At 46.2% G+C, this 25,162-nt stretch overlaps 1 protein-coding gene across 5 annotated transcripts in view; it reads left to right on the forward strand.

Moving 5' to 3' along the window:
* The first annotated feature begins 15,070 nt into the window (after nucleotides 1–15,070).
* The window catches only part of DENND1A (DENN domain containing 1A), a 281,962-nt gene continuing 271,870 nt past the window's right edge, over nucleotides 15,071–25,162 (forward strand). For all 5 annotated transcript variants that reach the window (XM_081179677.1, XM_081179679.1, XM_081179678.1 and 2 more), the window contains exon 1: nucleotides 15,071–15,236. In XM_081179677.1, coding sequence (XP_081035803.1) covers nucleotides 15,220–15,236 — 17 coding nt within the window. In that variant the 5' untranslated portion in view covers nucleotides 15,071–15,219. The remainder of the gene's footprint in view (nucleotides 15,237–25,162) is intronic.

The following is a 25,162-nucleotide window of genomic DNA, read 5'->3' on the forward strand; positions in this document are numbered from 1 at the left end:
GAGCTACATCTCAAAGGTGCATTACCTCTAATCCAGACCACAAGAAGAACCCTTCTAGACCAGGCCAAGATGTGCTTCTCAGCCTTGGGTCCCCTGCTGTTGTTGGACCACAACTCCAACCATCCCTGGTCACTGGTTCTGCTAGCTAGGGATGATGGGAGTTGTAGTCCAAGAACGCTTGGAGCCCAAGTTTGAGGAACACTGAGCTAGTCTCATATTCCCAGCAGCAGCCCCTCAGAAGCTTTCAGGAAGCCCCAAGGAGGGCACAAAGGCAACAGCAGCCCCTCCAATCTCATTTACCCAGCATCTAGTACTCATGGTGTCTGCAGCAAAACAACTGAAAAAGTTACTGTCTTGTTGGTTGAACCCAGGCTGTATATAGATGGTGGCAGTGCAAGAGGTTCTCTGAGAGGCCTTCAATACAGGCCTGCAGCAGGGTTTCTACTGCTTCCAAGAGAGGTGGGGGAGGGGCAAGTCTGCACCTGCTGGGACGGTGAACCGTAAATTCACCCTGCCTGAATGCACCACACACACACACACACACACACACACACACACACACAAAATGTAAGGATAATCCAGAAAACTGGGAATTTCCTGACCTTTAATGTGCCTTAAAATTTGAGGTGGACCACAACACCCTTTCTAACGGTAAGAGTGGTTTGCATCAGATTGCCCTTTGTTTCTTAGTGGTTTACTCATTTGTCAATTCAAGAAGTGTTTTTAGTCTTGAGTATGTTGCTCTCTCCTGTATGTACAGCTCTATAGGAAGATTGCTTATACAGGAAGCCCCCCCCCACACAACTTGTGCACGATCGACTTGCACGCAGCCGCTTATATGCACACCACCGGGAAATAATTAAAATTAAAATTAAAATTAAAATTAAAATTAAAATTAAAATTAAAATTAAAATTAAAATTAAAATTAAAATTAAATAATAAAATCATGCCAGGAAATGGTGGGAGAGAGATGGAGTGTCCTTGTGACTTGTGAGGAGACTCTCCCCAGAGCCTGAAGAGAACTTTAGATACAGCAGAGGAAGCTCCAAAGAGACTGGAGGCAAAGTGGGGCTTTGTTTATGCTGTTCAGCCTCCCCACCTAGCAGCTGACCTGATCAGTAGTGCAGCAGCAGCAGCAGCAGCAGCAGCAGCAGCAGGTTTTCCAGACATTCTCTAGCCTCTAGCTGGCTCCAGAGCTTCTAGTTGAAGAGAGAGTTGTGTAGAAAGAGAGTGTGAGGGTAAGGTGGAGAAGTGGGAGGAATAGGCGTTTTGGGGCTTTTTTAGAGGGTGGCCCCAATTATGTGGTTTTCACTGGGAGACCAGAAACATAACGCCCACATTAGTGGGGAGATGCCTGTATCTATTTCTATATCTTCCTGTATACATAAAAATGTCATTGTGTAGCCCCATTGGAATATTTGTAGTGCCACATCACAATCCTGGATTTTCATGAAAAAATGGAATCGGCAGGGCTTTTTCCCCAGCCGGAACTCACTGGAACTCAATTCTGGCACCTCTTAGGTGGGCACTATTGCCATTGTAAGAGAACAAGGGAGGCATTCGTGGTGAGTTCTGGCACCTCTTTTTCTAGAAAAATAGCACTGGGAATTCGGAAGGTGAAGAGTGAGCTTAGTAGTTGCACAGGGTGGGAAGAGGAAGCTGTGCTGGCATCTATCTGTCTTGGGAGACAACGGAGGACTGCACACTTGGGGCTGAGGGCAGGCTTTTGGAAGGTTATAGTCCCTGCTGTGGCTTTAGAGACCAATGAGGAAGAGACATGTTTTGGTCATTTTTCTCTGGTTACTGCTGTGGACATGGGTGGCACTGTGGTCTAAACCACTGAGCCTCTTAGGCTTGCTGATTGAATGGTTGGTGGTTCGAATCCCCGCGACGGGGTGAGCTCCCATTGCTCTGTCCCAGCTTCTGCCAACCTAGCAGTGTGAAAGCACACCAGTGCAAGCAGATAATCTGCTAGGGCCAGATTTAGGTTTTATGAGGCCCTAAGCTAATGAAGGTAATGGGGCCCTTTATATGTTCCAGCTGTCCTTTGTCAACAACAAAATGTCACTGTTTTTTGTGTTGAATATGTGGTAATTTATGGACCTAATAGGTATCTAAAGCCATGTTATTTGTTTTTTATCTTATATTTTGGAAATGTACATCCAGGTTTTGTCCCTTTAAATTTTTGGGGGGCTCCCAAGAAAGTGGGGCCCTAAGCTATAGCTTGTTTAGCTTATACGTAAATCCAGCACTGGGTACCGCTGCAGCGGGAAGGTAAACGGCGTTTCCGTACGCTCTGGTTTCTCTCACGGTGTTCTGTTGTTCTAGAAGCGGTTTAGTCCTGCTGGCCACATGACCTGGAAAGCTGTCTGTGGACAAATACCGTCTCCCTCCGCCTGAAAGTGAGATGAGCGCCGCAACCCCATAGTCACCTTTGACTGGACTTAACCATCCAGGGGTCCTTTACCTTACTTATGGATAGGCAATAGCTGACCAGTGAGACACAATTATCTCTTCCCCCAACAGAGGAAACCCATAGCACTCTTACCTTATGCCAATCAGGTTGAGCAGAGCAATCTATATTGTAGTGATGCCCTGAGTGATGATTAACCCTTAAACCACATTCTCCTCCTTCCTAAAATTCACCCAGTGTGACCTTTACACTGCCGTGGTTAATTGCTTTGAATGCATATCAAGTGATTAGGTGAGAGATGCAGTTTTCTTACAGGCTCTTTAGTCTCCAGCAAGTGTGTTTCTAAATGCAGCTTAAAACATCCTTATAGAGGGGAAAAGCAAGATCTTAACTGCAGAAAAAGACCACATGATAATTGCATCAAAGTATTGCTTATCTCAGGGACCTATTTCTACTAAAAACAAATCAGTGTTGCCATACACCCATCTAGCTTTCTAGTAGAGCACACACCTTGCTTACAGAAGGTTCACGGAACCATAGAACGGGAGGAGGGATCTTGAAGGCCATCTCCTCCAACCACTTACTCCGTTCAGGAAGTTCAGAGGTGCAGAGTATTCCCCAAAGATTCTCCAACCGCTGCTTGGAGACACAAGAACATAAGAAGAGCTCTCCTGGATCTGGCCAAGGCCCATCTAGTCTAACATCCAAATAGTTCTAGTCCAGAACCCAAATAACACAAAGTATATGCTAAGGTTACCAGACGTCCCCATTTCCCGGGGACAGTCCCTGGATTTACACATCAGTCCCCATACAAAATCCACTGAAGTTGAAAAGTGTCCCCAGATTAATTGAAAAAAAATCTGGCAACCTTAGTATACGCCTCTGTACTTCCATTTCCTGCGGTGGGAATAAGAGTGCACTGAGAATTGGCACCCCCATCTTAGGCTGGAAAAAGGTGAGACCTGATACATCTGATTAGGGGCAAAGAGATGACCACATACATAGGTTACATGATACCCTCAAGGAAACCTTTTAGAAAGAAAACTAACCAATTTTGATATCACATTTATATTAAATGATATCAAATTTATGTAAAAGGGGTGAGTCTACCAGTGAAAAGGGAGCAGGGCAAGTATCATTTCTAAATTCATTCAATAGACAGTAGTCCCTCTGTTCTTCTGTTCTGTTCTCCCAGTGGCCAAGCAGATACAACAGTTAATCAGCCACTGGTATTCAGAAGCAGACCACCACTAATACTGGAGGTCATAGGTGGCCATGATGTCCAGTAACCATTCATAGCCTTATCCTCTATGATATGGAGCGATCTGAGTAATGCTCCATGACATAGAGGGGTTGGGATTAAAACACTCATTTTGGGGTATACTACTGAAGTATGCTCCAAATGTTATTTTATATATAACATCCACAAATAAAATAAAGTGCATGACTTCTAAACAATATATTAGAATTCTAAAACACTATAAAGTATTAGTGAATCGTTCAAGTATATGCTTCAGATTTTAACCAAAAGTGCAGAACTATTTAGAAGTAATGCTGGTAATAACCCCCACCCCCCAACAGCGACCAAACTTCGGATCATCCAGGCACGTGGGATGGATGGATGATGTACTTAAATCTTAATGGCTTTGTTGCAAGTTAATGCCACACTTCTTGGGGAAATGAAGACTGATTTACGTATCTGCGCTTGTGTATGCAGTGTGTGTGTGCTTCTCTGCATGGAAGGGAAGAGGTCTGCTCCATCTTGATTTATCGGGGATCAGCTTTCCGAGCTGATTTAGGGAAGCGGAGCATTGCCATAATATTTTTAAGCAAATGATGATGCAAACTACAAAAAGGAAAGAAATATAGCCAAGGAAGAGGGATGCATTCCATCACTGGAAAGTTAGTAAACATTTAGAGAGCGAAGGAGAGAGCCAAGGGGAGCCCGTTCATGGTCTCCACGTGCTTATAAATCATGGGGCCGCTGTTAATCATGAAGGGTTCTGCAGACAGGCAGAAGTGGTCTGTTGAGAGGCAGTAAGCCTTGGATATGTTCTCCCATATTTAAATCTCCTTCGACTATAAAGAGGAGGGTTCATTCCAGGTCAATCATCATGTGCTCTTCTCTTTTGGGGACGGGTCTCCAGCTTGGCTAAGGGTTTTTTTATGGGCCTGAGTTATAGCTTTTGGTGTAATCATAGGCCTGAGAAATAAGAATGGTTATTTCTTATTCCTTTGTGAATGGGGCACAAAAAGGTCACACGGTGTATGGTGCTTCAAATGCTTTGAAGGAAAATATATTATGCCGCTTATGCAGTTGTCTTGTTAGCGGCAGGAGGAGAAACCTTGCATAATGTTGTCCCTATTGTGGTGGCAGGGAGGGGGGCTGGGGGGCGGAAGAAAAGGCGCTTGGAGCACATGTGAAGGTGGCCATTTTCTCCTTATGAGAATGACAAATTGGAGGACCAGCAGAGGGGAACTGGAGGACCAGTTTGGGATGGTAGGAAGGGGGGGTGTTTTTTTGCGTGATAAATTATTCTGTCAGTCCCTAGGCAATGTATACAAGGTGTATGATGGTGAAATCTGGCAAAGGAATGGAGGGAGGGAGGGAAAATGCAGTGTGAAAATGGTTAGGGTGAGAAAGCAAGACTGAGCCGGCCCCACAGTTGGGTCTGTTCTGTTGGGGAACAGAGCTGTCTGTGTCACATGACCACACCTGCTTCATCCATGTTTAGCTGAGGATGGGACACTCGCTTCTGTATGTTGAATTGCTGGAGGGGGGCATATTCTTTGCCTCAAGCAGCGAAGGAACCTGAGTGATCCCTGGAGCAAGAGAATGGGTGTGTGTGTGTATGTGACATATATATCCATTCCTTAATCTGCTGCTGCGCCGCCACCACACAATTTCTGTTCTCACCCTGAAGCAAAGTTCTTAACCCGAGGTACTATTTCTGGGTTAGTGGAGTATGTAACCTGAAGCATCTGTAACCCGAGGTACCACTGCACAGTTCTTGATAGTGCTCTGCCCATCTCTTCATCTGCTTGTGGAGGTCTGTGGTGGTCTCTCTACATATGTCAGTATGTATATATAATCTAAAAAGATATTTAACTATAAATACATAAGATATACTCTTAAAAACATATAACCAGATAACTATCTTACAATACACAACACACCCATAAAGAACAATATCTGGTGATCTCATTACAACTGTAATCATCTAATCTTCTATATACCAAAGAAGAGCTGCCTTTAATTAAAGTATATTATGGGTGCTTAAAATGTCCTGTCCTGTAGAACTTATTTGAGGCAAATATTGCAGCAGCAAACTCAGACCCCTTTCTCCAAACCCCACACCAGTTATGTTCCTAGTTTCTTGAACGACACCTCTTTCCCGTCTCTTTTACAGAACTCTTCTGAGCTTGCATGACTTAGGCCAGTGATGGCCAAACTTGGCCCTCCAGCTGTTTCGGGACTAACTCCCATCATCCCTAGCTAACAGGACCAGTGGTCAGGGATGATGGGAATTGTAGTCCAAAAACTGCTGGAGGGCCAAGTTTGGCCATCACCAACTTAGGCTGACATGGCTGGAAAGCTCCTGGACAGAAGGTTTTCCTTTTCCAGCAGTGTATTAGACTGGATGTCTATATTGGCATGTTTCAAGTCCAGTATCCAGGATGAAAGGGAGGGCAGTCTGCAGGCAAAAGTCAAGCATTAAAGGTGTCAATATTTGCCGTTTCTTCTCTCTTACACAGATCAAACAGATATTCTCTTGCCTCCAACTCTAGGTACAAATGTGCTCCAGAGAGGTTAGTTCAACAGAGGCAAATTTCTAATTATTTCCTTTAACTTCCCTTATTTTTCTTTTGTGCGAATGATCATACCTTTGGCACTGATGCATGAATCCTTTCCCAGGCATCCAAGTCTGAACTCTGTGGGCCATACTCCTCACCTGTCTCTGGCAAAGAGGCCTCTCTGGACCGTATCCCAATGATGCTTACCTAGGCTTAATCCCTGCATCATTCTTTTATGCTTAGCAGGTCCCCGAGTGCCTCCTTTTGTTTTGGTGCTCAGCAGGCTGAGCTCAGTAAAGAGGGAGATCCACAGCTAATCCGCTGCTCTATTCTAGTTTCTCTTGAGCACAGCTGCCCAGAGGACAGGGCAGTTGTATGGTTAAAGCTGGTCATCACCCTGTGCCAAGCGTCTCTGTGGTCTCCGCTAACTTACAAAAAAACTACAATTGCCTCCATGCTGCTATGATGGGACGCAGGAAATGGCCCTGTGTCTTATTTTACACTCTGTTTGAAGAGGTCCTCTGAATGTGTAGTTCATGTCTAGATTATATATGAGGAATCATAAGAACAGAGAACATGGGTCTTCTAGGTGCCCATTCCCTGTTAACATCTTGAGAGCTGACTGAGCAGCACACCTAAGAGAACTTGTGAACATAAGATCTCAGCAGCTGGATCAGACCCTAAGCCTATCTAGTTCAGCAACTTGTTCTCACAGTGGCAAACCCAATGCCAATGGGAAGTCCACAAGCAGTTTACCTGGTCAACGGGTTCCCCCGCTATGCAGAAGTAACTATTTCTAAATCTACATCTTAACATAGTTTCATTGTAATAGGGACGCGGGTGGCGCTGTGGTCTAAACCAGTGTTTTTCAACCACTGTTCCGCGGCACACTAGTGTGCCGCGAGATGTTGCCTGGTGTGCTGCGAGATGTTGCCTGGAGGGAGGCGGGCGAGTCGGGCGGCGAGAGGTGGGGCGGCGGCGGCGAGGAGAAGCCGCCCAGTGCGGGGCTCTTGCCGTCTGCCTGCCTGGCTGCCTGCGAGCTCGGCGGGCAGCGCCTCCGTCCGCAGCGCCCGCCTCGCGGCTCTCATTCCCTGCCCCTGCCAAAGCTCACCCAGCCAAGCCGCGCTCTCCTTCCTGCCTCGCTTTGCTGCCTCCTCCCCCCCCCCCAAAGCTTGGAGGTTCCCCGGCAAGGGGGAGGGAAAAAAATTGAAACTTACACTTTCGTGCGTCTCTCCCGGCGTGACGCTGCACGCTGACGTCACGGGGCTGTAATGGTGGTGTGCCTCGAGATTTTTTTCATCAAACAAGTGTGCCTTTGCCCAAAAAAGGTTGGGAAACACTGGTCTAAACCACAGAGCCTAGGACTTGCGAATCAGAAGGTCAGTGGTTTAAATCCCTGCAACGGGGTGAGCTCCCGTTGCTCGGTCCCTGCTCCTGCCAACCTAGCAGTTCGAAAGCACGTCAAAGTGCAAGTAGGCAAATAGGTACCGCTCCAGCGGGAAGGTAAACGGTGTTTCTGTGCGCCAGAAGCAGCTTAGTCATGCTGCCCACATGACCTGGAAGCTGTCTGCAGACAAATGCCAGCTCCCTCAGCCTATAGAGTGAGATGAGCGCGCATCCCCAGAGTCGTCCGCGACTGGACCTAACGGTCAGGGGTCCCTTTACCTTAAACATAGTAATTAGCACCTGCATTTTTTATACACATGTGTGTTTCTCTTCCTTTTTTAAAGGGATGTTTGGGTGATCACCCTAGTTTGGAAAGGTTGCATTTTCTTATGTTGTTGATTTGGGGATCTCATCAATGTTAGTGCTCACCTGGTCATAGGACCAATGATAACTGGGTCCTCTGATCGAGGTTTGAATAACCCTGTGAGGTACAGATTAAAAAACAACCAGTGATAAAAAATCGCATAGGCTCAAGATTGTAGCTGAAATGATTTAATCTGTTTATTAGCATCACATGCTTAATTTGAGGGAAATTTATATTCATATGTAATAATATTATAAAACTTTGAAGAATATTAAGCAACTTGAAACTTGAAGTGATGTAATATAGCAGGCACATCCAACAGGTGAATGAATGAACTTTATTACAGTCACAGACCAGGATAAAAAAACAACATATAAATAAAATAGCAGTTAGGATTTTTTTAAACTGATAAATGTTGGAGCAAATAAGGACAAAGAAACAAGCACAGGATAAAACATCTGAATAAAATACAAGATTAAACACGGATAATGGAGGGATAAAAACTGATAATTAAAACAGATAAGAACTAAAAACAAATAAAAACATGCAGTTAAAACAACTGTAAGAGCGTAAGAACTAAAAGACTCGCAGTTAAAACAACTATAGGAGGCTGCAGAGTAGAAGCCTCTGAAATAGATGACACTCAGCATTAGAAACTGATGTGCAAATATGGTTAAGACAGGCAATTAAAACAATGTACAATAAATTTTGAAACAATGTGCAACAATAAACTATCCCAGGGAGTTGACTCAGAGTCACCCATGGAATCAAGTTTGGGGATTTTCATGCCGGACTATTTTGAGTTGGGCGATGGTCTGCGCCTACAGATTTGTACACAGAATCTGGCGACCATCCAGGTCTTTTTCTGATCTTTGCCTAACAGCAAAAGGTCAAAATTTTGCTTTTGCGGGAGGTCGGTGAGCCTCACCCGTAGGGGATCAATGAACTTACTGCGTGCCTCTTCTTAAAAGGGACATTTAAAGAACAAGTGTTCTGGGCTTCCTATCTCTCCCAATGGGCAGGTGAAAAGTCTCTGGGCATAGGGGACTTTTCTAAAGGCTCCATCCAGGACCGGCGAGGGAAGAGCCGTGCTTCTGGCAAGTGTAAAGGCCCTTCTTGCATTTCTAGATACGAGAAAGGAGAGATATGCTGCCGGTGCGGCTATGTATCTCTCAATTTCTCCAATTTTATAGTCGGGGCACCTTGCGCAGTCCTGTTGTCTCTTGGTATCTAATATTCTTTGCCTGACCGTGGCTTTTGCCTGGCCCAAGCCCAGACTTAGAAGGGCTTGAGGGGCAAAACCCAGTTTCCGGAGGGTGTTCAGAACTGCAGTCTGCCAGCCTGACTGGAATTGGCATCCAACAGGTATATTGTGATCTACTGGTAGATCACTGGACGTCTGTGGTGGTAGATCACTGGCAGACCACAGGCTCCCACAAAGAAGCTGCTCAACAAGTTTGGCTCCTCTAAAAAAAGCCTTGCACTCCCAACAAATGGGGCTTTCCCCCTCCCTAAAAAAAGCTCAACAACTGCCAGCCTCTAACTCTGTGATTAGATTGCAGTCTCTTGGGAGTTGGCCACCTTTAGAAAATATAGTTTTAAGATGGCATAAGGATAGTGTTATGTTTTGGGGTCCCTGAGTTGTGGGTGCAGGAACTCCCATAACTCCTGGAATTAGTAGAAATTAGAATTAATCAAGGTTTTGTTAAAACTGTGCAAAATACTACTGGATTAAGTTTAGGATAACAAGCCAGCCCCACTTGACATAACTAGCGAGGGATAAGCCATTAGCAAGAAATAAAGAGAGCAGAGTGCTAGGCCATTAAGAATGACGGGCAATGCAAATATGGCCAGACAGAAGAGAGACGGAGCTCCTCCACCCTCACTCTGAGCGAGTAGCAGAGGAAAAGGCCATGTTTAGATATTCAACTTTGAATGATTTAGGCTGGGAGGAGCAAGCCCTTCTTGAGATGTAAATCCTCTGAATTCTCTCCACAGTAGACAGGTGTAAATAAAGACACTACAGTCTCCACAGTACCTTATTTTTCCAAAGGAAACACAAACTCTGGTTAAGTGCCAAGATCCCTGGAATCTCACCCTGCCTGGCAGAGATGGGAGTAGCCTGCAACAATAGCATTACAGTTCTCTAGCAACTTAGCATTTTGGAACAAAGTTCATAGTATCCATTCAGGGGTTGTGGGCAAGGATCCCATGAAAGCTCATGAAGCAGAGCCGAATAGACAGCAGGCAGAGAATTATTATTTGAAAAGCCTTTATACTGATCAGGAACTGGACCAGGGATTTTTAAATCTTTTACAGCAATTTCATTACTTACACACGCAAACCTCCATACAAGGTAATTATGGCATTCCAATAATGTTTATAAATCTATTATGACACTGCTGTTCTTGTGGTTATGTTCTGAAGCATTTTTTAAACAGGCAAACACTATCCTATTTATGCTAGTGATGCAATGTTGTACTTCATCTTAGCATCACCCAAGATGCCAAGGCCTCACTCGACTGCAGTTGAGAGCCAGCAAAAAGTTCCAAGAAGTTTGCACAAAAGCAGCACGCTCCTGTTATTGTAATCTATTTTAGTCCATCGTGTCTTCTCTGTCGTTTGCTGAAGTTTGCTGTCATCAGTGGTTCTGCAGGACTAGCAGGGTCCAGAGTAACAGCCACTGCAGACCCAAAACACAGATCCAAAACTTGTTGAATATTTGCCATGTCTTGAGATACAGTCAAAGCAGCAGTGGACCTCCCAGCTGGTGAGCCGCTGCTTCTTAATGGGGGTTAGAGAGGGAGCATGGCGCAAACATATCAGCAGGAGCACCAGATAGGCTCAGCGGCCGTGCTGGCACTGTGCTGATCTCACCACCACCTGATGCTCCTCCATGTATGTGGCAGTGACTCACCTGCTGAAGGGGTCAGGCAAGCACTTCCACCCAACACCTACTGCAAACCGTTTGAACCCTTTCCATTGTCACCCCTTGCACGCACGCATGCATGCACTCACGCATGCACACACACACACACACACGTATAGTCTTCCATCTGCAGGTGTAGGGAAACTGTGAAGCAATTAATGTAGAGAGAAAAATGTGACTTTGGTTTGCTATACAGTGGTACCTCGGGTTACATACCCTTCAGGTTACACACTCCGCTAACCCAGAAATAGTGCTTCAGGTTAAGAACTTTGCTTCAGGATGAGAACAGAAATTGAGCTCCGGCTGCGCGGCAGCAGGAGGCCCCATTAGCTAAAGTGGTGCTTCAGGTTAAGAACAGTTTCAGGTTAAGTACGGACCTCCAGAACGAATTAAGCACTTAACCCGAGGTACTACTGTATAAAGAAGCACTGGGTGGATATAATAAAGCAAGTTGCATAGGTGATGATAGGCCACCAGGATCAGTCTGGAGCATACCTGAGCGTGTGGGATGCACCTGAGACTTCTGGAGATGAAGAAGACTTCAGACATACAGGGGACATCCTCCCAACCAACCTGTGTTTTTTTTAAATGGAACTTGGCAGGGGGCCTGCCCATCACCACCAATGCGGTGCTTTGTTGTAAAAGATACTTGCACTACAAGTTAACTTTTTCATCCAGATTTCCATGAGCAATGACAAAGCAGCAAATGAAAAACTGAGTTCAGAATTCCCAACCGTACAGCTTTGGTGATCTGCATGGAAACTATTCCAGAGGTGCCTCTGCTCCATGTGAACTCACTCAGAAGTGGATGTGCATTCTGGGTCTCTCAAAATCACCAGCTGTTACTACCAAACTGTCAAACCCAATATTTTCATGTTTTAAGAAACATAAAAAATGTAACCCCATCTAGAATGCAACTTGGCGGAGTGTCTGTCATTCAGAATAGACAAGATGCCAGGGTACTTTCCCAGACTTCAAGGAGCACCCTTTCTTCAAAAGAGGCAGATGGTACTTTTAGCACGGAAAATAAAAATGTTCAGGAACTGAATAATAACAACTGTTTTTCCAAGGTGTCAGCGGCAAAAACAGAGCACAAAGAAGACAAACACAACATAAAAGGAGGACTTGCCTCAGATACTTTAGCAATGGAGCAAGCTTGGCTTTCCATAGCTCTCATAATTTGAATGACAGACACACATATCAGCAAAGTGAACACACTGGGTTCATCTGTCAATCTTTCCCTTTCCCTAATCCTCCACGCAGGCCATCTGCTATTTTTAATTTTTTTTTAAGTGCCACTTGCATTTTTATTGATTCATTTGTTGCCCTAAGAAAGAAACAAAAATGTTATTTTAAAAGGCTAATTCAAAATGCTGGTTTGAACTTTTTAGTTCCAGTCTTGTACACTTACTTCGGAGTAAGTGCACTGAGTGGGACTTTTGAGTAAAAGTTGAACTGGGTTTAGGGGAGCACACACCAAAACACAGCGTTTCATACAAAACTATAGTATAGGTGGTGGATTGTGGCTTTCAGGGTGTGCATACCACTTCCCGCAGGGGTGCACTGGATGCAGAGTGAATGGGAGCGCATAAACAGCTGCATTAGCACATGGGAACTCTTGTCTAATCTGCAGGGCTTTGGCTCTTGCAGTGGCTTCTGGTGTTGATGCCCTTGCAAAAATGCAGTGCAAGTTTTTACTGCAGAAATGGCAATGATGACTTTGCAAAAGGGGGAAGTCCCATGAGTTAGTTTCAAAAGCTGCTTCTTGTCGGAGAAAAAAAAGCACTCTGCACATGCTCAGAGCACAGCAACAATGGATTGATTTGAGTTTCCTTATATGCTCTTTCCCACAAGAAAGTTTCTGGTACAGTGATACCTCAGAAGTCGAATGGAATCCTTTCCAGAAGTCCATTTGACTTCCAAAATGTTTGGAAACCAAGCCAATCGGAAGCCGTGGAAGTCCCATCGGATGTTCAGGTTCCAAATAGTGTTCGCAAACTGGAACACTCACTTCCGGGTTTGCGGCATTTGAGAGCCAAAATGTTCCACTTGCAAGGCGTTCAGGATCCAAGGTATGACTGTACTGCTGTAGGAGCCTGGCCTATATGCTGTTCAGATTATAGATGCTGTTCACTTATAGCTGGCATACTCCTGAGAAGGCTGACAGGAGCAAAAGGGAAATCTTGGGGAGGGAAATGATGGCACGTCTCTTCTCCAGCCTCCTGAAAGTACCAACTGCTGTTGCAGGTCTTATAGAGCTTTCTTTAAAAACAACAACAACATACAGTGGTACCTCGGGTTACATACTGAAATATACTCGGAGTCGAGAGTGGATTTCATGCTCTTTATTCAGCTCATAGTGGTGAGGAGGAATGGAAGTTTCCCCAAAGTATCTGCTTTATATACATTATTTACACAATGGGCTGCACGTGATTGGCTAGTTCCGGAATTCACCTGTAGGCCAATCAGGTTGTGGATTCACTTCTATCTGGAGCTGGATTGGGTGGCTCCTCCTGACCAATCATACTGCTGCATTGTTCTAGGACCAATCAGACTGCTGCATTTTGGATCCTATTGTTCTAGGACCAATCAGACTGCAGCAGTTTGGATCCTATTCAACTCAGTACATAACACATACACTTCAGGTTACATACGCTTCAGGTTACATACGCTAACCCAGAAATAGTACCTCAGGTTAAGAACTTTACCTCAGGATGAGAACAGAAATCGTGCTCTGGCGGCGCGGCGGCAGCAGGAGGCCCCATTAGCTAAAGTGGTGCTTCAGGTTAAGAACAGTTTCAGGTTAAGTACGGACCTCCGGAACGAATTAAGTTCTTAACCCAAGGTACCACTGTATGTAACAAAGATCCAGTTTTAACATTTCATTCCACAAAGAGACTCCTTACCTCCAGGTTTCAAAACAAAAGCGGACTTTGTGAACGAATAAACAAAACTCAACAAACATACTTACTTAACAGCAGATCCCTATACAGGAGGGAGAGGGCCTTCTCGGTGGCGGCAGCTCCCAGGCAGCTTTGGAACTCCTTAATAGGAAGCCAGACTGGCAAATAACTTCTCGATGCAGCAGGCTCTAGAGCAGTGTTTCCCAACCACTGTTCCGCGGCACACTAGTGTGCCGCGAGATGTTGCCTGGTGTGCCGCGAGATGTTGCCTGGAGGGAGGCGGGCGAGTCGGGCGGCGAGAGGCGGGGCGGCGGTGGCGGCGAGGAGAGGCCGCCCAGCGCGGGGCTCTCGCCGTCTGCCTGCCTGGCTGCCTGCGAGCTCGGCGGGCAGCGCCTCCGTCCGCAGCGCCCGCCTCGCGGCTCTCATTCCCTGCCCCTGCCAAAGCTCACCCAGCCAAGCCGCGCTCTCCTTCCTGCCTCGCTTTGCTGCCTCCTCCCCCCCACCCCCAAAGCTTGGAGGTTCCCCGGCAAGGGGGAGGGAAAAAAATTGAAACTTACACCTTCGTGCGTCCCTCCCGGCGTGACGCTGCGCGCTGACGCCACGGGGCTGTAATGGTGGTGTGCCTCGAGATTTTTTTCATCAAACAAGTGTGCCTTTGCCCAAAAAAGGTTGGGAAACACTGCTTTAGGGAACTGGCTGGTGCTGTGCTGCTTTTACTGCAATTATCCACATGTATATATGCAGCTTTAATTCTATCCATGTTTATTTGTATTTTTATTATTCTCCCCCTCCCCCCAAGTTTTTAGCAGTTACCTATTTTTATCTGTAAGTTACCATGAGTCTCCTTAGAGAAAAGGGCAGGGTAGGTATAAATAAATAAATAAATAAATAAATAAATAAATAAATAAATAAATAAATAAATAAAATGTTCAAGGATGCTCGAACGCAAAATGTTGTTTCCCCATCTCCGATTTTTCTGCACGTCCTCAGAGGCTTTTCTTTCTTATTTATTTATTTATTTATTTGGGGGGTGGGGCGGGCAGCTGCTGGTGCTGCGTACCCTTGAATACGCCCGGGGAACTTAAGCGCACTTTGCACATGCTCAGGGGAACGCTTGCGCGCCGGGCGCCGTCCCCGAGGGGCCAATGGCACGCGAGCCGCGCCGGCCGCTGCCGCTTGAAAACGAGGCGCGGCGGGTTGGCCTCCGGCTTCCGGCATGGCGGGACTACAACTCCCGGCGTGCCCCGCGCCAAAGCGCATCCGGCCCGCCGCCCCCTCCCTGCTCGCCCGCCTGCTCGCCTCGGTCCGTCGGCCGGTCGCGCTCCGGACTCAGCCCGGCGCCCGGGCGGGATGGAGTGACCGAGCCCGGCCAGACCCCGGAAGTCCCACCGCCCGCCTTGCCCGGGGCCCATGCGGCCCCTTACAGACCATGGGGTCCCGCATTAAGTGAGTGAGGAGGAGCCCCCCAGGACGGGAGCGCGCCCCTGTGGGGGGGGGGAGGGGCAGGGTGCGCGCGCCAGAGAGAGACCCATCCCTCTGTCTGCCTGTCTGTCTGTCTCTATAGCGGGGAGTATGTGGGGAGGGGGCGGTCTTGGGAAGGGGCGCTCGCAGCAGGGGGCAGGTGGGTTGGCGTGGGAGTCCAGCGACCCTCTGGGAGGAAAACTCAGAACCCCCTTTTGAGGAGGAGGAGGAGGAGTAATGCTAATACCGTAATATTAATAATTCTCCCCCGGAGCGAGTGAGGAGAAGCCCCCCTCAGCGTGGGAGCTGCCCCTCCCCCTGGGAGTGTGTGCCCCTGGGGGCAACGTGGGTGTATATGTGTATTACATAGCTATAACGGTGAGAGCGGGGGGGCGGAGGGGGTCTTCTCTCCCCTTCCCGGGAAACCCACTGAATGGGCGAGAGGCACCCACACCAAAGCAGCAGTGTGCGGGGGTCATGTTTAAGTGCACCTGCCCTCTTGAAGAAAACCTCAGAATACCCATTTATTTCAGTTCTTCTGACTCCACCCTGCCCCGTCTTTCTAGGTGTCCTATTTAGGCAACTCCTCATGCAATGAGTGACCCAGGGCACTGCAAATGTCTGTGGTTGTTCTCACTTGCATCTTGCTTTGGGAGACGTCTTTCTCCGTGTTTGTAAAGAGAGAAGCATCCATAATGTGTAGGAAGAGGAAACAGGCTCACAGGCTGCTCCTTCGCTTTGAAAGTGTGTAGAGAGTCAGAAATGTGTTTTTGGGTATATGTGTGTGACGCCGCTTCCTCCCATCCCACCATGTTTTGTTATATAAGAAGGAATGTTTTCTTTATAAACAAAAAATTTGTCCAGTAGCACCTTAGAGACCAACTAAGTTGTTTGTTGATATAAGCTTTCGTGTGCATGCACACTGCTTCAGATACACTGAAACAGAAGTCACCAGACCCATATATATAGTGGGAGCATGGAGTGGGGTTTTTCCCAGAAGGGTGGTAGGAGGTGGGTGATTGACTCAATGGGTATGGTGAACCTGTTGACACTGCTAAAGCTTTTTTTGGTCATCTGCATACTATCCCTTGCTTTTTCCTGTAGGACTAATTGCAGTCATGTACAGTCCTCCACAGGTTGACCATACCCATTGAGTCAATCACCCATCTCCTACTACCCTTCTGAGAACCACCCCATTCTCCCACTATATATAAGGATCTGGTGACTTCTGTTTCAGTGTATATGAAGAAGTGTTCATGCACACGAAAGCTTATAACCAGAACTAACTTAGTTGGTGTCTAAGGTGCTACTGGACAATTTTTTTTATATATTTCGACTGCGTGAGACCAACACGGCTACCTACCTGAATCTATTTTCTTTATGTATGTGTGGGCATACACATGATCAGCAGAGATAAAATATTCTCTCTGCTAACAGATAAATAGGGAGTACCATTTTTTGGAATTAGCATGAGAGATAACTCTTTCAGAATTTGGTGATTTTACCTGCTTAGTTGTGTTTACACATGTTTGTGTCTTAAATTCAAGTTGCAAAGCAGCGGCTGATGCAGGTGTCTGTCTTTCTTCCAAAGTTCCAGATGCTGTGCTCCCCACCCCCTTGTGTAAAGTGGTTCGTGGGGAGCGCATGTGGCACAACCTTCACTGAGTTGAACGGGGATGTGTCTTTGTGTTCCTGCCCCTTCCTGCATTTCTTCTTTCATGCCACCAAGCCCTGAAGAGGCAGGAGCAGGGCAAGCTGGCTGGTCAAGGAGCTTCATTGCCCTGGGCAAGGCTCCTGTCACATTCTGAGCATTTGCACAAATGGATGGTTTTGAAAGAAGAGAAAAGGTGACATCAGAAGGGTGGCAAAAGTGGCTTCTGCTAGCATTCAGGTGACATAGGCTTCCGCAGCAGGCAAGAAAGTGGGGGAAGGAGCTGCTTTAGCAGAACAACCTGTTTCTCATTCTTATCCAGCTAATCTTCATTGGGTCGGTTCTTCTTCCTAATCTCCATAGGGTTTGGATGAGCGGAGGGGAGAGAAAATCGCTGGTGTTCTGGTCTTCGGGATCCTTGAGACTTTCACATACACTAGGATCTTGCAGGACTTTCTCTGGCTGTGTGTGCAGCCGCTGTCTGGAAGTTTGATGCTGCTGGCTTTGATAAATTGCTTTTGCAAAATTGGGAGCTGGGAGAAAATTTTTATCTACAGCTTACAGCTTTACTTCTCCAGCTTGGCTTGAGTTGTCTGGAGCAGCCAGATGGTTTATCCAGCCTCAGAGTGATCAGATGAAATTGACCTGGAAGTAGCCATGGCTGTTTGTAGGAACAAAAATGGAATATTCTTATTAAAGTGCAGGTTTGGGCTTGTCTTCTGCCAGTCAGTTTCCAAGATTCATGCACTATTAGCTGTTGCTGGTAACTTAGTCTGAATTGATTGACTGTGGTCTTGAGCAGCCTTCTCTTACTTGGTGCACTTCAACTGTTTTTGACTACAGCATTTATTAATCCTTACCAGCACATCTGTGCTGGCTGGGGTTGATGTAGTCCAAACATCTGGGTGGCATCAGCGGCAGGAAAGCAGGTCTGGAAGTTTGTGCCATTTATATTAGTTGCTAAATTTCATAGCAGTCTGCCCTCTCAAGATCTGCTTGGTGCAGGCAGCAAGCTCCCTGTGTTAGCAGTGGGCTGAAAATCACAAAAAAGAAAGGTAGCATCTTTGGGGACTATTGCATCTGTTCTGCTATATATGGGAAAATTGCGTGTACACCTGTGTATACCTGCACACATCTACATTTCTCTCCATTAACATAACTGAGCAGGTCAGGAAAGTTCCTAGGGCAAATAGTTTCATCAGACACTCTCTGTGGGACAATATTGGAAATCTACCCAGAAATAGTAGCTGGGGCAGTGTTAGACAATCGGTTCCTTAGCTAGTGGACTTTTCTTCGGTCATAACAAGAATTTACAGTCTGTGCTGCCAGTATCATAGTTCCCTGGTTGCTCTTGTGGTCGTAGCTTGACCTTGAAAGCTATAAAAGGTTTGTAGATTGGCTGTCTTTAGTAACCGCCTGTGTCCTAAACAAATATAGCAGGGGTCAGAAAATATGCCTTTTGGTACAGGGGAGAAGTGAGTGTTTATAATCCATTATAATGCTGTGGACTCACTCCTCCTAGAAATATCTTGGCTGGATTTGGAAGTTTGAAACCACACTGTGAAGTGGTTTTCTGTAATTTTCAACCACATAGATAAAGTCCAGCCATTCTGTAGCCACTGGAAAATCTCTGGAAGAGCGCCTGTGAATCTTGGAATCTTACATAGGCTACTCCAGTCCAAGTCCTGTTCAATGACAGAGGGATCGTGCGACTTCCTTTGTATCTCCAATCTTTCGAGGGAAAAAACAAGCTTTCCACTCTTTACTGTGTAGAGAGGTCGCTTCTGGATGGGCAGTTAATGATTGTCCAGAAACCAGAAGCAAGGAGATGTTCTTGCTGAGAATGACTGCAAAATGCGGAAGATCCTCAAACAGTAAGAACTGGCACTTGTGCTCTGCGAGGGGCCAAAAATCTTTCCGTAAATTACCCCCAACACACTTGTTTTTTAGATTGCAAAGGGAAACAAAAAGTGTTAATAAGGCAACTGGGAGCCTGAGTTTCTGCTCAGCCTCACAGAACCACTTACTCCCTCCGCTTGTGTTCAGACCCCCCGATTTATTAACACTTAAGGGCTATGAGAACTCTGGGACTGACTAAGACATGAGACCCATATTAAATTTCACTGTGTCAGGATACTGAGGATTATAAATGGCTTAAGTAAATTTTATGGCTTGACTAACTTGGGCTACTTAAAGCTGGGAATAATAGAATTGCCTGAAAAATGTAAGTTTTTGGTGATTTGAACAGCCTATGTTGTTCCATGTGTCAGCGTGTTGTTCCTTTGGCTTCTGTTTGATTCTCTTTCGCTTTTGCTATCTGGAGGTGGTTTTTCAGAGGCCCCTAAACCTAGTTTCCTCTGTGTCTTCAGAGTCCTGGCAAGTTCAGAATTTCTTCTCTCAAGAGGAACTCAAAGAAAGGATCATTTAGCAGGACAGATGAGCAGAAGTTTGAGAGAAGGAGTCATTGAGTTTTGATTTCAGAGAATTGCTGAGATTCAAGATCCTGTTTTTCTGGTTAAGTCCTGGGTGCTGAATCAGGGGGACGGATATGAGTCCCCAGACCAGGGTTAGCCAATGTGGTGCTCTCTGGATGCTGCTAGACTACACCTTTCATTGTCCCTGACTGTTGTCCATGTTGCATGGAACTTAAATAAGCTGGAGTCCAACAACACTAGAACTTAAGAGCAGCCCTTGTGAATCAGACCAAGGGCCCATTTTGTGCAGTTTTGTGTTCTTATGGTGGTTCTTGTGTGTTCTTATGGGAAGCTTCAAGCAGGACACGAGCTCTTTCCTTCATGATCTGCAGCAAGTGGTGTTTAGAGGAATAATGCCTCTAATATAGGAGCTACTATTGCCATCATAACTAGTAGCCAGTATCTGGAGGGTCCCATGTTGGGCTATTCCTGCCCCAGACAGCAACTAGGAGACAAACCTCTACATTCTGAATTGGCACTGCCTTTTCACCTTCGTGTGCACAGTGGAGCGCAACCTTTGCTGCATATTTGTGAGCTACTATAATGAAGTGCGACCCCCCTCCAACCCGGCACCTTCTAGATTTTTTGACTACAAATCCCATCATCCCTAGCTAGCATCATTATATGACGAGGGAGCATTGCCATTTATGCTGGTGCTGATGGGAATTGTAGCCCATAGCATCTGGAGGGCCCTTGCTAGTTCAAGACTGATGTATTGGGTCGTACTGTAACTTCAGTTTAAATTTGATGCATGGCCCGGCTACCTTGAAGATTCAGATTCGTATCTCATCCCTGCAGTGCAGCTTGGGTTCTTTGCGAACCTGCTTGCTCTTCCTGACGTGCACTGTCCATCTGCTGTGACTTGAGCACTTCAACTCTGGCATTAAGAGTGTGGTTCCACCCCCAGGACCTGTATATTGGGGGGGGGGTCTGTTGCCAAGGCATCTGAGGTGCTAATGGAGCAGCATGGTGAACTGATACAGGTTAATTTGGGCAAGTGCCCTTAAGCCACGTTTGTGCTGCTAATTGATTTTTGTTAAGAAATAAAGTTGAACAGGAAGTACAGGATCCGTGGCTACGTCTGAAAAAATACATGGGTGGGTCATTTGTTTCCCTGGATATTGCTCAATTTGTTTTCAGCTGTGGTGGGGAGAAGGAGGAAGCCACATAAGAGCAGTAAAATGTAGCATAGCTTGAGAGAACATAATGTTTAGCAATGGGCAGAGTGAGATGTTCATGTCTGGAAAAGAGGGTAGTTTGGAAATGCTATGCTGTTGGTTTTTTATGTTAATTTAGATACTGCTTAATGCCAAAATAGGCTTCTAAGTGGTTTACAAAGTATAAAAACTAGTTACACAAACATTCAACTATAATAGCAGTAATTAAAATATGCAATAAAACAATCTCATTAAAACAATCTAGCAATTAAAACAAGATATTTGGATTGAGAGGTCAAGGGCTATGTAAACTGTTACGAGAGATATGTGAAATCTCAGAATGTGAAATTGGTACATTTAATGCCAACTGTCCTGTGAGAAGGAATCTGGGAGAGAGGGGGGGGGTTGGCAGGTGAGGACAGCACTTTTTCTGCACCCCCCTGTGAACACTCCAACCCATGATAACCTGCACATTCCACACATTGCAACTAATCACTCCTTCTGCCCAGTTATGAAGCCACCATCGCTTCCTATTCCTGCAGACCCTTTTGTTAAAGGTAAAGGGACCTCTGACCATTAGGTCCAGTCGCGGGCGACTCTGGGGTTGCGGCACTCATCTCGCTTTATTGGCCGAGGGAGCCGGCATACAGCTTCCTGGTCATGTGGTCAGCATGACTAAGCCACTTCTGGCGAACCAGAGCAGCGCACGGAAACGCCGTTTACCTTCCCACCGGAGCGGTACCTATTTATCTACTTGCACTTTGATGTGCTTTTGTACTGCTAGGTTGGCAGGAGCAGGGACCGAGCGTGGATTTGAACCACCAACCTTCTGATTGGCAAGTCCTAGGCTCTGTGGTTTAACCCACAGCGCCACCCGCATCCCTTTGACCCTTTTGTTACCCCTACTTTAATCTTGACCCCATTCTCTGACCGCCTCCTCTTTTGCAAAAACTCCTTTGCATCTTCATTTTCATTTTAACCCCTTTTCCCTACCTCCCGCCCCTGCTTTTCTCAACTCCCCCTTACATACAGATCACCCCCAATATCAGTGACTCCTCCTACCCCTATTCTGTGGCCCCCTCTTACACCCCCCTTTTCACCTTCAGCTCCTTGCACACAGATCACCCCCATACCCCGACTCCTGAGGGCCTGAGATCCCTGAATGAGAGTGGGGAGGCTGGGACTGCAGGTTGCATTGAGTAAGGTAACGGGGTGGGTGGGGCTGAGTTTATTCTCACTTTATTTTGACATATTTTACTGCAGGTCTTTAGTTATTTCCTTGTTTTCAGCATACATTTGTAGAAAGGAGAGCTGGACCAGAGCAAGGAATGCTGTGGCCAGTGAATTATTTACTCAATCTAAATTCAACACTGGGAAGCGTGGGCCTGTCCAGCTGTGCCTTTAAAGACAACCATGAAAGCTGACCAGGCTTGTAAATAGAATCTTTAAATTAACAGGTGATACTTGAGAGGGCTAGTAATGCGAGCCAGCTGTTCACAGCATCTTGCGCTAGATCCCTTAACAATCTTGGATGCTCAGAATTAGAATGTGTTAGCAGTAACCCAGCCCTTCCACAGTTTGGCACCATAGGGACTTCTGAAGAATCACCCTGCCCTGAGCAGAGGGGAGGGGAAGCAAAAAAGGGGTTCTTTCTCCCATCTGCAGCTTTGTGTAATTTCATTCATTTTATTTCAAAAAAATTATGCACAATTTGTTCGTAAAAAAGCTCAAAGCAGTCTACAAAGTGATGACACCTGCTTGGTCTCAGTAGGCAGGGAGTTCCAAGTGTTGGTGTGGCCACACTAAAAATTGAGTTATTAAAAATGCTGAATGGTATTATGTGGCAACTGTAGTAGTGCCAATTCTGCTGATTGAAACGGTTGCTTGGGCATCCGTGGGGTAAGGTGATCTCCTAAGTAACCGGTCCTAATAATAATAATAATAATAATAATAATAATAATAATAATAATAATTTTATTTGTATCCTGCCCTCCCTGGTCGAGGCTGGGCTCAGAGCGGCTAACATCACAAAACAACACAATATGCATAAAAACAGACATCAATTAATTGATATACATCTTAAAATTAATTCAGAAAGTTAAAATCTGGGCAGGTGGCAATTATCAGGTTGACACTGAAAGTGGTTAGTGCTTGCTAAGACCAACTGTTTCCACTGATCCTACAGGGACCCGTGAGCAAATTGGGGGGCCTTCTTTGGGCTTGTATTATACAAAGGAAAGTAAGTCAAACTGCATCCTTCCCAAAGGCCTGGCGGAACAGCTCCGTTTTGCAGAAAGATGTCAAATCCCACAGGGCCCTGGTTTCTTGTGGGAGAGCATTCCACCAGGCCGGGGCCATGGCCAAAAAGGCCCTGGCTCTAGTCGAGGCCAGTCTAATTTCCCTGGGACCCAGGATCTTCAAGGTGGTGTTGTTAGCAGACCGTAAGGTCCTCCGTGGGGCATACCAGAAGAGGCAGTTCCGTAGCTACGAGCGTACTGATGCTCTTTGTTTTAATAATATAAACCATGCTGTGAGGAGGTCCACCTAGAAAGCAGTATACTGAGTGGGCGTTGGATCCTTATTACTCTGCCCCTGTGCACCCCCCCACACCTGCCAAAGTTCAGAAGGGCTCTTAAATTGGTCCCTTTAAACTAAAGTCAGGTGGAGACTCTGTACTAAAAAGGCAAGCAAGAGGCAACATGATAGACGTTTATAAAATTATGCATGGCATGGAGATAGTGGATGGAGAAGAGTTTTTCTTCCTCTCTTGTAACGCTAGAACTAATGGACATCCCATGAAGCTGAATGTTGGAAGCTTCATGACGGATAAAAGAGAGTCCTTGTCCATGCAAGGCATAGTCAAACAGTGGAACTTGGTCTCCCAGGAAGCAGTGATGGATGGACACCAACATGAACGGCTTTAAAAGAAGATTGCACAAATTCATGGAGGAGGAGGAGGAGGAGGAGTGGCTCCTGGCCACAATGGATATGCTCTGTCCACAGTCAGAGCCAGCAAAGCTTCCAAATGCCGATGGCTAGAAACCACAGAAGAGGAGAATGCGCTTGTTCTCGTGTTCTGATCTCTGGTTTCTCACAGGCATCCAGCTGACCACTGTGGAAAAAAGGATGCTGGACTAGATGAGCTGTTGACCTGATCTAGTAGGCTGTTTTTATTTTCTTAAACTCAGGTTGCAGGTGCAGTTCAGATCCAAACTGTGCCTCCAGATGCAAGAAGGTTTCTGATAGCGCTGATCAGCTGCTGACAGTGATCCCCCTGGGCTGTTCTGGGAAGCTCCCACTGAGGAACACCTTAGTGCAGTGGCTCTGTCAGCTGATTGGTGCAGTCAGTCACTGAGCTCTACCTGAAAAGAAACAACCAGGAGCTCACTTTTAGCTCCTAGTTGTCCCTTTTCCTTATGTGCCTGACATCACGTATGATGTTAGGTGTGGAGCAGGTGAGTTTGCTCTTGGGGCAAAGGGTCTCGTGGGTCAAAGTAGGACCTGTGCAGGACTCATTAGGCCCAGAGGCCACAGGCTCTTCACCCCAGACTTAAATCAACCAAGAATAGAATGCTGCTGAAATCCGGAATCTAGTGTTTGAGCAAGGTTCCCAGCCAAGGCTTTGAAAGATGGATAGCAAACTCAGCACTTTTAAATATACATGACAGTGCGCTTTAGAGGGCCAAAGTATATTGAAAGCAAATGGCAGACGGACTCTTTCTTGACAGTGTGCTGCGGCTGAATTTTCCCCCTTTGTAGAAGCCAGGGAATCGGGTTCTGCTGGATTCCACTTCCCATCAGTCCTGCTCAGCACAGTCAGCATTCCTTCTCCCACCATTTCCTTCTTCATTTCATTCCCAAAACATTTTCTGTCTCTTCCTTGCTGAGTAACTGTAGTCTGCTGCTTTTCCAGGCAATAGTGGCAGGAGCTGAGCGAAACTGACCTATTTTTTCACTTCAGGTGTCACCCAGGAAGGCTCCACATGGCTTCTCAAGGGAAAGTGTTAATCGGTTCAAAAAGAATAACACTTGCCTGTGTCTGCTGTTGCTGGGAAACCTGAATTACTTGGGTTCCAGTCTTACCTGGGTTTCAAAATATTCAGTGAATATCAGAGGCAGCCCAACAAGACTGAAATTAGAGCTACAACACACAGCCCTTTTCAGTTAAGACTGGATGAATCCCAGCTGCCTGGCTGTTCTTGTTTGCTAACCCCCCTCACTAAGTGCAGGATTTGTGCTTAAGAACTTGTTTTCTCTCTAGCTCTGTGTTTGGTGCAAGGGTACCTTGGATCACTGTCCTAAATTCATACTTGAATGTTGTTAAGATTTGATACTTGGTTCCATAGCCAGTACAGTGGTGCCTCGGGTTACATACGCTTCAGGTTACATACGCTTCAGGTTACAGACTCCACTAACCCAGAAATAGTGCTTCAGGTTAAGAACTTTGCTTCAGGATGAGAACAGAAAGCGTGCGCTGGCGGCGCGGCGGCAGCAGGAGGCCCCATTAGCTAAAGTGGTGCTTCAGGTTAAGAACAGACCTCCAGAACGAATTAAGTTCTTAAGCCGATGTACCACTGTATTACTCTTCAATATCTGCTCAGGGTGCATTTGGAAGAAGATACCCAACTG

The sequence above is a fragment of the Podarcis bocagei genome (genome assembly GCF_964188305.1).
Source record: "Podarcis bocagei genome assembly, chromosome: Z".
NCBI lineage: Eukaryota > Metazoa > Chordata > Lepidosauria > Squamata > Lacertidae > Podarcis > Podarcis bocagei.